General features: G+C 36.6%; 1 protein-coding gene across 1 annotated transcript in view; it reads left to right on the top strand.

Annotated features, from left to right (window-relative positions):
* The first annotated feature begins 1,940 nt into the window (after positions 1-1,940).
* The window catches only part of tasp1 (taspase, threonine aspartase, 1), a 51,033-nt gene continuing 36,408 nt past the window's right edge, over positions 1,941-16,565 (top strand). The window contains exons 1-8 of the mRNA XM_079843672.1: positions 1,941-2,129; positions 2,597-2,790; positions 3,719-3,786; positions 4,493-4,561; positions 7,941-8,061; positions 9,035-9,119; positions 11,210-11,289; positions 12,601-12,692. Coding sequence (XP_079699798.1) covers positions 2,667-2,790; positions 3,719-3,786; positions 4,493-4,561; positions 7,941-8,061; positions 9,035-9,119; positions 11,210-11,289; positions 12,601-12,692 — 639 coding nt within the window. The 5' untranslated portion in view covers positions 1,941-2,129; positions 2,597-2,666. The remainder of the gene's footprint in view (positions 2,130-2,596; positions 2,791-3,718; positions 3,787-4,492; positions 4,562-7,940; positions 8,062-9,034; positions 9,120-11,209; positions 11,290-12,600; positions 12,693-16,565) is intronic.

Below are 16,565 nucleotides of genomic sequence, written 5' to 3'. Positions count from 1 at the left end.
GTGAAATCCATCACAATACACAGAAAGGAAATAATAACAACAGAATACATTTGTTTTTAGTTCTGACAGGCCAGTGGTTCGTAGCTCAAAAAGATGTGTGATGTATGAACTTGATCACAGAATGAATTCTGTAATTAAATCCGAACTGAATGGTGATAAAGTCGGGATGACAATCAAGCAGCTCTCTGTGTATTTAAATGTATTTTAGTTGATTTGGGATATTAGATGAGAAAAAAATCTACATATGGATTGATGTGAAACCAAATTGTTAAATGGAGATTACCATTAAGATTACAGTATTGCAGTCCACACTTTGAGACACTCTTTTAGCGGCAATTAACTGATTGTGATTTTATCTAATGAAAGGCTTTTTAATATGAAATCCCATAAAGTCTCTTGGATGTTGTGCCTCATAGACTGCTGTCCCTTTTCCACAAAGCACAAAAGGGAGTAACAACCAACCTTGAATCAACTTCTTGCATGTAACCAGTCCTACTCGATCAGCTCCGAGCGGGATTCGAACCGGCCAGGGTCTCTGGTGTGGGACCACAGCCGCTAGCGCACCTCTTGAGGCCAGGGGAGTGAGGTTTACACGCACACCTCTTACATCCGTTACACTCACCCCCCCTAAACCTCACTCCAATGGGTCACAGCACCAATGTAACCGGTCCTACTCGACCCACTCCAAGCAGTATTCGAACCGGGGTCTCCAGCATGAGAGGCAGGAGCGCTAACAAGGACACTAAAAGCCACAGCCGCTGGCGTGCCTCGTGAGGCCAGGGGAGTGAGGTTTACACGCACAGCTCTTACTGGCCTACGTCCGTTACACTCACCCCCCTAAACCTCACTCACAAAAGTCACGGCACCAATGTAACCAGTCCAATTCGGCCCATTCCAAACGGTATTCGAAACAGGGTCTCTGGTGTGGGAGGCGGGCATGCTATCAAGGATGCTAAAGGCTCTAGCGTCAGTCGCTAGCACGCTTCTTGAGGCCAGGAGAGTGTTACACGCACAGCTCTTACTGGCCTACGTCCATTACACTGGCACTATTTTTTGATTTTTCTAAAAAAGGCAAAGTTTTTTTCCCCCATACTACTTAACTTCAGTCAGAGGACATGTTTATGTAAGCAAATAGTCCCAAGAGGAGTGTTTTCAATTCCACTGCCAATGCTGGTTTACTTGACATGGAAGACCATCTGTTTAGAATAAATAGCAGCACAATAATAAATTAGCACAGACCAAACTGCTCGTAAATCCTAGAATATCAGATATGTGGAGGCCCTTGTTATCTGTTCTGTGATCTATTCTGATTTGAAACTAGACAATACGATTAAATACATTTATGTGCAGATTCAATATATAATTTTAGTTGCAGATTTTTAAACTTGTCCATTATTTTGTCCGTGCAATTGCTATTGATCTATTGACATATTTACAGTAGATTAGGTACTGTTTTAAGACTAAGGCTTCTGTTACAATACTTAAAAATACAGTGTCAATAATAATGGAAGACAGTTTGAGCAGCAAGATTGATGTTTGAGAAAATTACATTTGCTCTAGAAGTTGTGTAGCCTTCCATTTTCGTTTTAAAGTAAATTTTCTATAGGCTATATTCCCTAAAGTTCCACAACCAGCTGGGCATAAAATATCTTGATGAGACACCATAAAGAATGAAAGCTCTTTGTCATGAAATGCATGTTTTGTTTTTATATTATTAAAATATTTTTTGGTAAACACTATTATACTAATAGTAATTACTTTTATTTTAAGTAATCTTTACTTTAAAAAATACTCAAATAAATTGAATAAATTAGCCTCATTGTCTGTGTAAAAAAACTGTATGTTGTCCTTGTTCCTTTTCTATTTGATGCAACGCAGTTCATGACTCTGCCGCACGGGGACGCTGCTGCAGTCGTACGGTCACATGTGTCACTGAACCAGGAAGTATTTTGGTGTGACGAGAGCACATGCGCCGCTCGTCATCACATCACATCACAATCATGCAGCAGACACACAACTACGCTCATAATTTAGTGCAATCTGTATGTTTGTGTTATCAATAGAGATGCTGAACCATGCGTATGACTGGGGCGATGTTCTGCCGTCATGCACCTGAAGTCTTCATGCGGGTGAGTTTTGCAGTCTTCATTCTTTCATTCTGTTTTGTAGGGCTGAAATTGGCATTAGTTGATGTATATCGAAAGATTCTCAGCTGACTCTAATATAAGATTGTGAGCAAAAAGTTATTTCGTTTATAATGCTCCTCAAGGCATGTTTCTTATATGAATTGTACTTTTCAAAGCAATAGACTTCAGATGAAGCAAGACAATTTGAAGGGATGCGTTAATGTCCAAGGAATCTGTCAATGTTGCAATTGTCAATGTGTATTACTAACTTAACTGAATTCGATATAGATGTAATAACCTATATTACTTTATATATATATATATATATATATATATATATATATATATATATATATATATATATATATATATATATATATTAGTAATATAGGTTATTACATCTATATATATCATATAATATATATATATTGAATTCTGAAGGTGTGATAACTCACTTTCTTTTCTTTCAGGACTTGAAGAATTGTGTTGGAATTATGAGTGAATGATGGTTCAAAATGCAAGCTACGTTGAATACGGGTCATGGAAAATCTAGAAAACTCGACAGATTGCAAGGAGACTGTGTCTCCACTAAACAATTCAGGGTCTACACTGAACAGCACCGTCTCCCGTCATGAAGCTATGGGGTTTGTGCTGGTGCATGCAGGTGAATTTGTGTCCATTTGGGAATTATTTAGATAAACATGTTTTGGCACAAAATGTAGTTCTTACATGTTGAATGAGTAATTGTGAAGATTCCCTAAAAGGAATAGTCACTGAAAAGAAAAAGAAAAGTAATTATTTACTCTTTCATATGTCTTTCCAAACTAGTATGTTGTTATTTTTGTCCGTGGAACACACAAAATGAAAGATTTGAATACATTTCCATATAATAACACTTCATAATGGTCACGTCTGTCAAGCTTCTAAAGGAGCTAAAAAACACTGTACAAGTACAACGTCAGATGTCAATATGACTATTATTTTGAAGTTATTACTACTGATAATTTCCCCTTCTCTCAAATGTCATTCTGCAACCTTATTCAACCAGCATGCCACTTTGAGATACAACATGGCCTTTGAAACAATGGCCTTTGACGTTAAAGGGATAGTTCACCCAAAAATGAAAATTCTGTCATCATTTATTCACCCTCAAGTTATTCCAAACCTGTATGTATTTCTTTCTTCTGCTGAAAACAAAGGAAGCTATTTGGAAGAATGTTTGTAGCAAGCAGATCTCGGCAGCCATAGGCTACCATAGTATGAACTATGAATATTATCTGTCAATAACAGTCTTAAATTTAGTATTAGCTTCTGAAGAATTGAAATATAAGGGCTATGTGTATGGTACTTTTTTTTTGTGTTTTTTATACAACTTGACAGATGGTCACTATGAGCATTGTGTGGAAATGAATGGAACAAATAACAAATGGGTTTGGATTGACATGAAGGTAACTAAGTAAGGACACTAAACTTTTTTGGTAAACAATTTCTTTAATATTTAGGATCATATAGACTTGTCATTTATGAAACTACAAACTGTTAACAGCTGAAGAGCCTCACTTGTCTTATTTTTGATGGTTTTATCTCCACAGGGGCAGGGTATCATTCAGAATCCAAAGCCAAGGAATACAAACATGTGTGCAAGAGAGCTTGCCAGAGAGTGAGTTGCATGGGATTCTTTAATTCAAAACTTGATGCCTTAAGGTACTGCTGCCTTTCTGCTGTGCCCTGTAACCTTTGGATAGCTCTGCCAGAGGTCATGTCGACAAGACGTCAGTTCAATGATATAATCAGCTTTCATTCCCAGCTCAGTTTGCATGATTTCTGATATGTATTGTGTAACATTTTAAACACCCATATGAATTCTCCTTTGCTTGCTTTTGCAGACTGTTATTACATTGTCAATATACAAAATCTAAGATATGCTAACAAAATTGTAATGGATAATTTTGCAACGAACAGTAATGCATAGGTTGGCAAGTTGCAATGCTTTTCCCTGTCCAGAGTGCCGTGTAAAGGATGAAAAGAAGGGATCAGGCTGGAGTAAAACACCTGTGCCAGGGAATTCGAGTTATGTGTTGATAACATGACACCAGCAACGACCCGCGAGCTGCTGCCCGGCTTAATATACCATTCCACGCTCTCTGCTTGAAGCTTGTCAAGTGGAAAACACTGCAGCTTTATTTGCTTTTTAAGCGCTTGGTATTGAATTATCACGTTTTTATGTTTTGTCTAGATTATTTCAGTGCAATCTTTTCTGCATAAAGCTCTAGAATCCTGAAGTAGAGCAGAACACTCACTGAGTTGGTTTTAGGCGCTGGCAGACATGAGGTTGCTGTCATCAGTTGTGATTTAATGTGTTTCAGGCTGTGGACAGGCTCAGAGCTGGAGGATTGGCACTGGAGGCAGTGACAGCAGCTCTTATAGAGCTAGAGGTGATAGTGGATTACAACAACTCAATAGACTCACAAAAAAAATGGATAGAAAATGTATAGCTAACATTTGAGATGTTAATGGGATAAAGAAGTCATATTCAACACTCTATAAAAAAAATTATAATATTATTTATATATATATATATATTGAAATAGCTTTTATTTTTACAATTTCAGCTAATTTTAGCGTTTTAATACTTGTATGATGTGCTTTTGTCACTTTTACTCATTTAAAAAAATATAATTGTGAAAATATTTTCATTTCAGTTTTAGTAATTTTAGTACTTATTCCAGTTAGTTGCCAAGACAACATTTCAAATTTCCATTTAAGTTTAAGCTTATCTAATTTTATGTTTTATTTCAAATACCTAAAACATTTGTACTTTTAGTTTGCAATAAAAACACTGAAGGGATTTTACTGTTGTTGACTTACCAAAATGCCATTTCTTTTAGCTGAAGAAAAAGCTTTCAGTACATAAATCCATAAAGTCTTTAAAAGTGAGAATTATAAAAATTACTTGTGATCTAGGACCTTTATACAATGCATGATTGTAAAGACCTTAAATGTATCCTTCAAAGTCTTTCATGTGCTTAAAATTCAATATTGTGTCTACCCTGACTAAGGTCCATGACAGACTGAAAGTCTACACACATTTCCCCAAATTTCTTCAGTGTTTTCTGGTCAGTTGACATGTCAGACTACTCAATCAGGGCAGTGCTTTGAAAGTGTAGCAGCGTTTAGACTTGTCAGGGACTGCAACCTATGAATAACTTAAGTTGTGTTTGTACATTAAGCTGGGATAGGAAAGCAACATTTAGCATAAACATATTTTTAAAAAAAATGTAGGGGGTTGAGACTTTTGCCTCAAACTCCTAATTTCTGCTTATTAATAGTTAGTAAAGTACTTGTTTAGGTTTTGGGTAGGATTAAAATATGTAGAATGTGGTCATGCAAAACAAGGCATTAATATGTGCTTTATAAGTACTAATAAACAGCCAATATCCTAGTAATGTGCATGCGAATAAGGAACTAGTTAATAGTGGGAATTTAACCCTAAACTAAAGTGTTACCATTTAGGTATTTGTTTGTGTATCGTTTTCAGTGGTGGACGAAGTACACAAATCAAGTACTTGAGTAAAAGTACAGATACCCTAATAAAATATTACTCTAGTAAAAAGTCCAGTATTAAAGGGATAGTTCGCCCAAAAATGAAAATTAGCCCATAATTTACTCACCCTCAAGTCATCCTAGGTGTATATGACATTCTTCTTTCAGACGAATACAATCGGAGTTATATTTAAAAAGTCCAGGCTAATCCAAGCATTAGAATTTGATTCATAGGTGCTCTGTTTTTGAAGTCCATAAAAAGTGCATCTGTCCGTCAAATAGCGTGCTCCACGCGGCTCCAGGGTGTTAATAAATTCCTTCTGGAGCGAATCGACGCGTTTGTGCAAGAAAAATATCCATATTTAAAAATGTATCAAGTAAACTTTCGGCCGACTGATAAATACTGTAAAAATCAGTATAAATACTGATAATTCAAGTGTGTAAACAAGTAAAAATAACAAAATATACCATATATGTACCACATAGAGGAAAAACTAAATGTGTGTTGGCAAATATGAACATCATCACATAGGGAAAAATGCGTTAACGTTTTAAGAAGAACACTAAAGAAACATACTAGTTTCATATAATTTAAAACCGATACGCAGCGGGGAAGATGCATGGGCATTAATTTGTGTTATTTTAACAATATGTTTAGTTTTTTACCCAAAACCTACCTCAGACGGTAATACACAATTGTGGACACAGCAGATTTGGTTCACAAACAACTGACAGTCATGAATCTGTCTAAATATGGTTTTCATTTACAATAATACATCCTAAAATTTGGCGTTAGTAACTTCCATGTCACCAGTCATGCATGCGCTCATTCAAGCTCCGAGGATCTCCTGTTCTTGGTTAATTTTGAGTCAGACTTCAGTGAATTCAGTGAATCGTTATCCGTGGACTAGCTCTAACCAGATCATTTGAATCAGTGAGTTGTTGACTCCAGAAAAAGTGCAATCGGATCGGTCAAAAACATGAATGAATCGTTCAGTGTGATTTGCAATGGATTTAAAGTCCCCCTGCAGTCAATAATTTTATCCCTTAAAACTCATCTTTGATCACCAAAATTACATACAGTATTTAAGCGTTTTTCTTGTGAAAAAAAAATATATTCATGCCTTAAAATAGCTTGCATGTAACTCTACACCCTTGCTTTGTTTAGTATACATGGAACCATGAATATGCAAATTAGCCCCACCTCACACAGCTTGACTCAAGTTACTGTAAACGCTGTACAATGGCAAGTGGAAATACTGGTTAAATTCAACCATATATGTTTGAACAAGAAACTGTTTCAGAAGAGGAAGTGGAAGAGTGAATTATACAGGCTTGTATACAAGTCGATGTATCAGAATGGTAATGCGCTTTATGTATTGCTCTCTACAACGTCAAACACACAACGGTAATTAATATAATTAGCCATTGGCTTGACTACGTTATCAAACAGCTAATAATGTGTTGCTAATGTTACACAAACCATGTTCCCGTTCAGCCAGACAGCTGCCTCCTAAAAAGCAGCATCCTTACAAACGCTTTGAACATCATAGAAAGCCAGTGGAGAAAGGCACATAGTTCATAATAACATTGCAATATACATCATATAATTCACCCGCTATATTGCTAAATATACCTGATTTCTCATATCAACAGAAAAATATACCGGGATAACCTGGCTTCTCTTGAGATTCCCCTGCTTCAGAGAATAGTTAACGATATTCTAAAGCCCGCCCGCACGTTGACAGGATTGGTTACAAGGTAGTTTGTGACGTAAGACACACCGGCGATTTCAAACCGAGTTTTTGAGAACGTCTTTGGTTCATTGCAGCTTTAAGGAGAAAATATTCAGCAATGGTGTTGACGTGAATTTGCACATGGTTTGTCTGAAAGCACATTAAAAACACCACATAGACATATAAACAACATTAAAAGCTTGATTTTCACCACGGGGGTCTTTAACAGGTAAACAAAAAAGAATCAGCTCGTTCATGAACCAGACACTGCTATTGCGCCTCGGAGCAGGCAACGATTTCTTCACTTCAAAATAACAGGGAACGACATGTTTTTATGAAATGTAGTGTAGGAAAAAGTACGATTTTATGCTTTGGAATGTAGCAAAGTTAAAGTTTCCAAAAAATAAAAATACTCATAAAGTACAGATACTTGATAAATGTACTTAAATACATTAAGTACTGTCCATCGCTGCTTGTTTCTATTTTTTTTTTTGAAGAGAAAGAATTTTACTTTAAGGTTGATGTTTATTTACAGGACTCCCCGTTCACCAATGCGGGTACCGGTTCCAACCTTAACCTCTCGGGTGAAATTGAGTGTGATGCCAGCATTATGGATGGGAAGTCCTTAAACTATGGAGCTGTTGGAGCCTTGAGTGGTGGGTGCTGGTTTGAGATTTTTTGTCATGTGATGAAAGTGCTATTTGAATTTAAAGCAAAACAAATAAAGGCCCACTTGCAACCTCTTTAGCCTTTTATGGGAATGTGACTAATTGCCCTTTGTGTGTGTAAGAATGCTAAAATGCAAGACTAAAATATGTTTTTATTTTAATTTGTTTATTTAGATAATAAATATATCCCCCGGTTTCACAGACAAGGCTTAAGCCTAGTCCATAGGCCCTCAAATATTTAGCCAGAGAAGTCAATATGGTCATATTTCTGCAAAAGATTTGCTGAAACTTGAAGCTGGTTTGTAGCATACCAAGAATACAGACTTTGCTGTTATTAGTACCGTTATTGTTATTTATTGTAGTTGGATTAGGTGACTTGGGTTTTATTGTGAATTTGTTAAGTAAACTTGTGTTTTGTATTTATTTATATATTTCAGTATACTTTAAACTTTTAATACATTGTTCAATTTAAAGAATTGTTGTTTTTGGTCTTTTTTTCCCACTAAAAGGCCATTCTTTAATGTCATCCCCCGTCATTTTGTTGCTCTTTTTATATATATATATATATACACACCATTTAGTCACGGTACTGTTTGAAAAGTATTGATTTGGCACAGGTATCGTTAAAAACCCAAACGATACCCAACCCTACTCTTAACGAATTGAGGCTCAAAACAAGACCGATTTCACCCCATCAACCTGTTGCCATGTTGCTTAAAACAAGTATAACTTGATTTGACATGCAGTGGCTTGCAATATTCTGCTAATCCACATACAATATAAAGGAAACTTGCTTAGTTTAACACTGATATTAGTGAAACGTGTTATGTTGTTTTTCTGGTACAACAAACTTGGCATTATCCTTCAAAAAAAGTGCATGAGGAAGCCAAATGCAGGTTTCATCTACCGTATTTAAAGATGTCTTGAGCAAAAGTGATACTAATGCTGCTCTTTCTATCAGGAATCAAGAACCCAGTGCTGGTAGCCAGAAGACTATTAAGTGAAACTCAGAAGGGGAAGCTATCAGCTGGCAGGATTCCTCCCTGGTGAGTCGAGCTTCCTGGCTATCAGCTTAGACATATACACAGACTGACATACTTCAATGATGCCTCAGGGTCAGGGGAAATATTCTGGTGTAAAACGGCAGCATTTCAATCGCTATATGCACAGAATACACAAACAAGTACTAACTTTGTGCGAGACAAAATATGCTTGGACTAAATGCATTTATCTTGTTGTAACATGTATTTTCTTAGCTACAGGAAATGGGTGCCAATCATAAAGACATTTTCTGTAGATCGCAGTACCCCCAAAATAATCCTTAGATAACAAAATATCACACCAAGTAGCATTTATTTTAAGATGGCACAAAAACACTTTAAGCAAGCATTTTTATATTTGTTAGGTTGTAAATTATAATACCATATATACACTACCATTCAAAAGTTTGGGGTTGGTTGGGGTAGTTCACTTCAAAATGAAAATTTCCTGATAATTTACTCACCCCCATCTCATCCAAGACGTTAATGTCTTTCTTTCTTCAGTCGAAAATAAATGAAGGTTTTTGAGGAAAACATACCAGGATTTTTCTTCACATAATGGTTTTCAATTGCAACCAATTGTATGAAAATGTAATTTATTTCTGTGATGGCAAAGCTGAATTTTCAGCATCAGCACTCCAGTCTTCAGTGTCACATGATCCTTCAGAAATCATTCTAATATGCTGATTTGGTGCTCAAGAAACATTTATTATTATCAGTACTGTGTTATCAGTTGTGCTGCTTGAAATTGTTGTGGAAACCGTGATACCAGTGATCCGACAGTTGGATTTCTTTGATCAATAGAACATTTAAAAGAACAGCATTTATCTGAAATAGAATGTTTTCGCAACATTATAAAGAAATTACATTTATTCAGCAAGGATGCATTAAATTGATCAGAAATGACAGTAAAGACATAATGTTACAAAAGCTTTCTGTTTCAGGTAAATCCTTATCTTTGGAACTTTCTTTTCATCAAATAATCCTGAAAAAAAAAAAAAATTCTACTCTGATAATAATAATGTTTCTTGAGCAGCAAATCAGCATATTATAATAATTTCTGAAGGATCATGTGACTCTGAAGACTGGAGTAGTGATGCTAAAAGCATTTACCATCACAGGAATAAATTGAATTTTAAAATATATATTCAAATAAATGCAGCCAATCTATCTTAAAGGGTTACTTCAGCGATTTAGCAGTAAGCTTTGTATCAGTGGAAACCCGGTAGTACATTCAAATAATTCCCCCTCATATCCTCCTGAGATGAGAGAATTATGCATTTTATTTATGGAAAAATAAAATCCTGTCCCAAAAAATCATCAGATGACGCAAAATGACGATATTTGCGTCATCAGAGGATTTTTTGGCCAGAGACTATAGACTACAGCCAGTAAAAGGAGCTAGTTCCGCATGTGTTCAACCCGCCCGTAGGGGAGGGATCTCACTCACAGAATGGGCTTTAATAACAGGGCGGTACAGAGCAAAGTGAGTGTTTCAACTTTTCAACGAATTCCTATGAAAGTTAAGCTTCCATAGGCATGATCTGATAACGCGCCAGACTGGGCACGTGTCGTGAATGATGCCGCGCTTACCTCAGCTCTGCTCAGCTCTTCTCTCGCTGCATTTGAGATGTGACTTTCGTTCGGCTCACTCACTTTTTATTGAAAAGACACGTTCAGTTTTTAATTGTAGTGTCTGTTCTCTAACTGAACAAAATAATTTTATTACTATGAATATCAAAACGACGGTTGGGCGGTGCCGCGGTGGGTAAGAGATGTAACCAGTAGCCGTGGCTTTGGGAGTGTAAGGCAGCGAAGCAAGTGCATTCTGGGAGTTGTTGTCTTTCATCCTCATGAGACAAAAATACATTTTCTGTTTTTCTCGGTCTAGAAGGCACCAAATTCAAAGATAATTGTACTTTTCTACTACATAAATGTCCATGTTTAAATACACATTCATCTTCCCAGCGCTGAAGTATCCCTTTAACGTTCTAAAACTTTTAAATTAAAACAGGAAACCTCCAATATAAAAGTAGAAGGTTTTGTAGTGTGATGAAATTGCTCCTTTTATGTAAATCACATCTCTACTTTGTCAGTTTCTTAGTGGGCAAAGGAGCAGAACAGTGGGCCATCAGCCATGGGATCCCAGCATGCCCTACAGAGAAGATGACCACCAGTAAGTATCAGACCACCCAGACTCTTCTTTCAGCTGCTTTGACTGCAGTGTTTTTATTAGATTTGTATGTATTAATAAAGATCAGGACACATCTTTGGATTACTGAATATTGTGAACAACGTAATCACTTGGTGAAAGAAGCTTAAAAAGCTTCAGTAGAAATTGGAAAGTGACTTTAAACCTTTTCATTTTATGCTATATATTTTGATTTTGTGTTCATGTTATACTTGGAAATATAAGATTAAAGTTTAAAAAGTCTACAATTGACGTTATTGTTCAGCATTCATATTGTTACCTGCAGTAATGATATAATCGTGAAATTTGCATGCTTGCGTGCAATTAGTCTTCTTTCAGACTCTAGTTGTCAGGCTGAATTGTGATGGTTCGTATTCATTATATATATTTAACTATTTAGCTACATGTTGAATATTGAGTGCGACCGACCGCAAACAACCGCAAACAACACTCCCACTAATTGTCAATGACAAAGTGGCTTTGATGCAGCATTTTATTTCAGCAGTGCCTTGAAAGCACTTGTATTTCTTTTAGGGAATGAAAATCTTGTGAAGTTCTAATCTAATGACGTTCTTATTGTCCTTTAACTGAATTTCCACTGGTTATTTACCATTTAAATTAAGTATAATAGATGAGGAATCTTTTATGTTGTTGTTTTTTACCAAAACCACTGCCTTTTATCTCAGTTGTTAGTCTTGACAGTTGCACGCAATCATTTAATTCCATAATAATTGGCAAGAAGACATGTGAATCTCATCTGTTGGAGTATTTTTAAGCCATTGACTCCATTGTTATTTTTTACCAGCCCTAATTGCATTCCATCAAATTCTGCAAAATGACTTAATTGTGCCCATTTCATTGATTAAGAGATTTTCACAGGAGTGGAATGCAGTATTTGGTAAACAATGGCTTCTATACTTTAATAGAGGGGCCCCATGCCGACTCCCAGTGTGTGTCAGACAGAGATAGAGTGTGTGTTGTCAGTGTTGGAAATGATCTGATGCCAAAACCATGACCTCACTCCAACACATGTCCCATTATTTAGGGAGACTTTGAGGATTTCAACCACATTTCCACCAATAGACTGATTTATTGTGAGAATAAAGACTCCCCCGCCAAACACACACCCTTGCTGCAATATATTATCATGAATAATAATACTAATAATCTAAGCAATAAGGCCACAGGAGCAAAACATTTGTCAGCATTTAGTGGGTCTATTTTTTTTGGATTGGAAGTCAAAGCAGTGGAGGAAAATCTATTATTGATTGTCATGCCTTTTTCAACACTTTACAGAGTTCAGTTTGTCAGGCTACAAGAGGAACAAGAGGAAGATGGAGCTGGCAGAGCAGGTTGAGACGAAGAGGAGAAGACAGTCGTGCGGACGCGTGAGTGAACGTGCAAAATGATATGTTATACATGATACAATGATATCTTATCCAATCAGGTTCTAAAATAAATACCAAACAATTTATATAATTAATAATCATAATTATATTATTAACCAAAATTAGGGCTGGGCAAATTCATTTTTTCAGCTTAACGCATTAAAAATATTTAACGCAAATAACGCAGCGTCCGTTTTTATATCCATTTTTGCCTAGCGTTACATGATCACGCTCCTATTCATGTAAATGCTTCCAAGCGTGACAAAGACACAAGAGAATGCGCTGTATGTCAATGTCCTGTCTAGAGGTTGACCGATTCATCGGTTTCGCCGATTAATCGGCACGATAGCTGATTGGTGGAACAATCGGTTATCGGCAAAAATCCACACCGATAGTTTTTCCGAGTTGCGTCCGTTGCTGGAGCGGCTGAGACGGATGTGCTGTTATTACACAGTACAAGAGCTCTGAGAAGGATCTGCTGGCAGTATATAGCATGAGAGCGGCCTCTAGAGGCCAAATAAAAACTATCACTGCCTTGTATTTACATTCACACGTGAGGCTGCATGCGGCGCTGCACGGAGAGCACTCACACATCAGTTGCACGTTTAAAACACGACAGCGAAACGGTATGAATACAGAACACTATAGTACTTGTTGCCAAATCATTATAAAGTAATTAATTTCTTGACTAGATGCTGCAGTAACAGGTAAAGAACAACAGTGTATGTTTGTCAACGAGGCTGAGAGGAAGCTAACATTAGCAGTACCTCAAGCAGTTAAATCAATGTGATAACGCGCAAGTCCGACCCAAATGTTGCACATATAAAAGTAGTGATGTGAGAAAGCAAACTGTATCGTCATGCTGCCGACAGAAATATAAACAAAGCAGAAACACATTCATTTTTTTATTAAATAATCTCTTTCTAAAAAAGCAGACCGTTTAGATTGATATGAAATGGTAACACTACAATAAGATTCCATTTGTAACATTGACTAAGGTTAATAAATGCTGTGGAAGTATTGTTCATTGTTATTAGGTTCATTTCAACATTAAATTGAATTTGAATTTGTATCTGTTAACCTTGGTTAATGCACTATGAACTAACATGCATGATCAAGGTACAATTGTATTGCTCCTATTAATACATGCTGTAAAAATGTATGCATAATGCATATAGTTCATGTAAGCTAATACATCCTTGTTGCATAGGGACTTGCATAGTGTTACCTATGAAATGTACATGCATGTTTCTAGGTTATAGGTAAAGAAATACATTTGACCTGTAATATTTTAATGTTAAAAAATTATTCTGAAGAGTTTGTTCTGTTAGAACTTCTCATTTTAATATTCATATTTATACGTTTTTAATTTAGCACACTTTCATGGATTAGTACTGTTTTTTTTATTTTTTTGTTATAAAGTCCAGCACTGGTTTACATATGTTTTTTTTAATCCAGTATCCATTTAAAAAAACTACCGGTCATTAATCGGTTATCAGCAAATGCGGGCCAACCTAATTATCGGTATCGGTAAAATCCACTATCGGTCGACCTCTACTAGTCCTGTCTGTGTGGCTGCGTCTCATGTCAGCTAATCGAGGGACGCTCTGACACACACACGCACACGACCCACAGACAGACTTCTCTTTTGCTCTTGAGCAAACAATAACAACACAGAGAATTTTGAGTATTCTCATATTAGGAGTCTTAAATTAGTTAAATAACGTCTTAAATTAACTTAATGAGTTGTGAGGAAATGAGATGCGCGGGACAGCGCGTGAGATCCGCGTCATGTTCGTCAGCAGCTGTTCTTAAAGTGACAGGAGCACTGATGATTCCTGTCATTAATGTTCATCAAAGAACAACGGGAACAGAAAACTTTCGCTTTAATGATGATTAATCTATATTGAATTTATTATTCATGCTGTTAAGAAAGGTGTTTGATAACTATTACATTTCTGTATATGTCTAACAGGGAAGGCCACATGTAAAAATAACATTTATTATAATGGGTTTATGTAAAGATTGTTTTAAGTTCACTTAAATTAAAAGTTGTTTTTTTAAAGCCTAATAAATGTTGAAATTGGGAGCTTCCAGTTAAACTTTAATGTAATGTCATTAATGTTTCATAGAGGCATTAGTATCTGTGATACTGGCCTTCATTCATAAAAAGATGCCATTACAACACATATTTAAAATATACAGTCTTTAAATTGTTTCTACATCAATTTGGAAATTAACTGAAATTATTACAATATCAAAATATTAAAAACTTGCGATTAATTACAGAATTTTTTTTTATTAATTAGTTATTTTTTTTAATCGATTCCCAGCACTAACCAAAATATATTATACCCTTTTTATTATAAATATATTTAATATAATGAATATATTAAATGCTATAATATTCATTGTTGTTGTTGTTATTATACAAAATATTGTATTATTTATATACTATATTAATTTAATTATTATTTGAAGCAGCACTAGGTAGGTTTTGCTCTCGGGGTCCCCCTACAGTTGGGAAACAGTATTGTCCTCTGCTACTGTCGTAAACTGTCATTCTACATCAGTGGATGCATCGCACGTGCATTTGTTGACATGACAACTATGATAGCCCTGAACACTGCAGGAGGAGTTCACATGCAGGTGTTCTGCTTGCGTCGCGTGTGAAATGTCTTCATCCCAGGTACAGTGGCATATGTTTCAGCATGTCATATGAATATCATTTCATGGGTTTTATTTTTTTCAAACGCCAAATGATCGCGATGCTCACGTTTACAAGCCAGCGTCATTATAGTAGCCTAGTCTATTGGTTACCGTTTTAAAGGTCCCATGGCATGAAATTTTCATTTTATGAGGTTTTTCAACATTAATATGAGTTCCCCTAGCCTGAATATTGTCCCCAAGTGGATAGAAATGTTGATCGGTGTAAACCCGAGTTCTGGCTGTCTTTCTCTGCCTTTGAGAAAATGACAGGCCAGACGAGCCAATCCTGAAGTCTCCTGGTTTGACGCCCAAGCAGGAACGGTTACCTCCCTTTCCTCCGCCCAGAGAATCTGGCACGCCCATGCAAGCGCTCGAGAGATCATTCCTTGTGAACGAGTGAATGCTGGCAGTTTCTCAGTGTTTGGATATACAAATGAAAACAGAAGTCTTTTTTCAGTTCCTTCTGATCTGTGATCAGTGATTTCTGATGTGTAGCTAATTATTTATTATTCGTGCACACAATGCGGCTTCTCTCTCTCCCGACAGAACGGTGTTTTCGTGTTTTCTATCTTGTGAGTCAGTGTTTTTGTACGTCCTCGTCGCGTCTATCGGTTCTAGAATGTGCATACAGTCATGAGTTTCTGCTCAACATCGGCAGAGTAACATCTTTAGAGATAAACCTCACACACGCCGAAGCTCGGGCTGCAATGGTCGGTGGCCTCCCCCAGTACTGCATCTGGCCCACAGCGGAGGCACCAAACGCAGCGTGAGATTAAGCAGAAGGGGGGTAAGCGTGAGCATATCCGGGCTAGCCAGCTTTCCCCACAATAAACTGGATTACATTCGATTACTGCTGTTGTGTCTTTGTTTGCGCTGTGTACTCAATGCGCGTCACTGACGCTTTTATTTTATTTTTAAAATAATGCTATTATCAACACTTACTTTTAACTCGTTCATCTCGACAGCTGTAATGGTACTTTTCATGTGTTACAAAGTTGGTAATAATGATGAAGACGGACTCGGTGTGACTGGGACTCGTGTTTATTCAGAACTCTCAAATACAAACACAATAAACTCGCGCTGACTGACAGCGCTCTCATAACTCAGTAGTTACTATAAATAACTTTGTTAGCAATCGCTGAGCTCCATCTCTGGTACAGTAGT

The sequence above is a fragment of the Gobio gobio genome, assembly GCF_949357685.1.
Source record: "Gobio gobio genome assembly, chromosome: 18".
In the NCBI taxonomy this organism is placed as follows: Eukaryota; Metazoa; Chordata; class Actinopteri; order Cypriniformes; family Gobionidae; genus Gobio; species Gobio gobio.
This window is presented reverse-complemented; position numbering and strand designations above follow the sequence as displayed.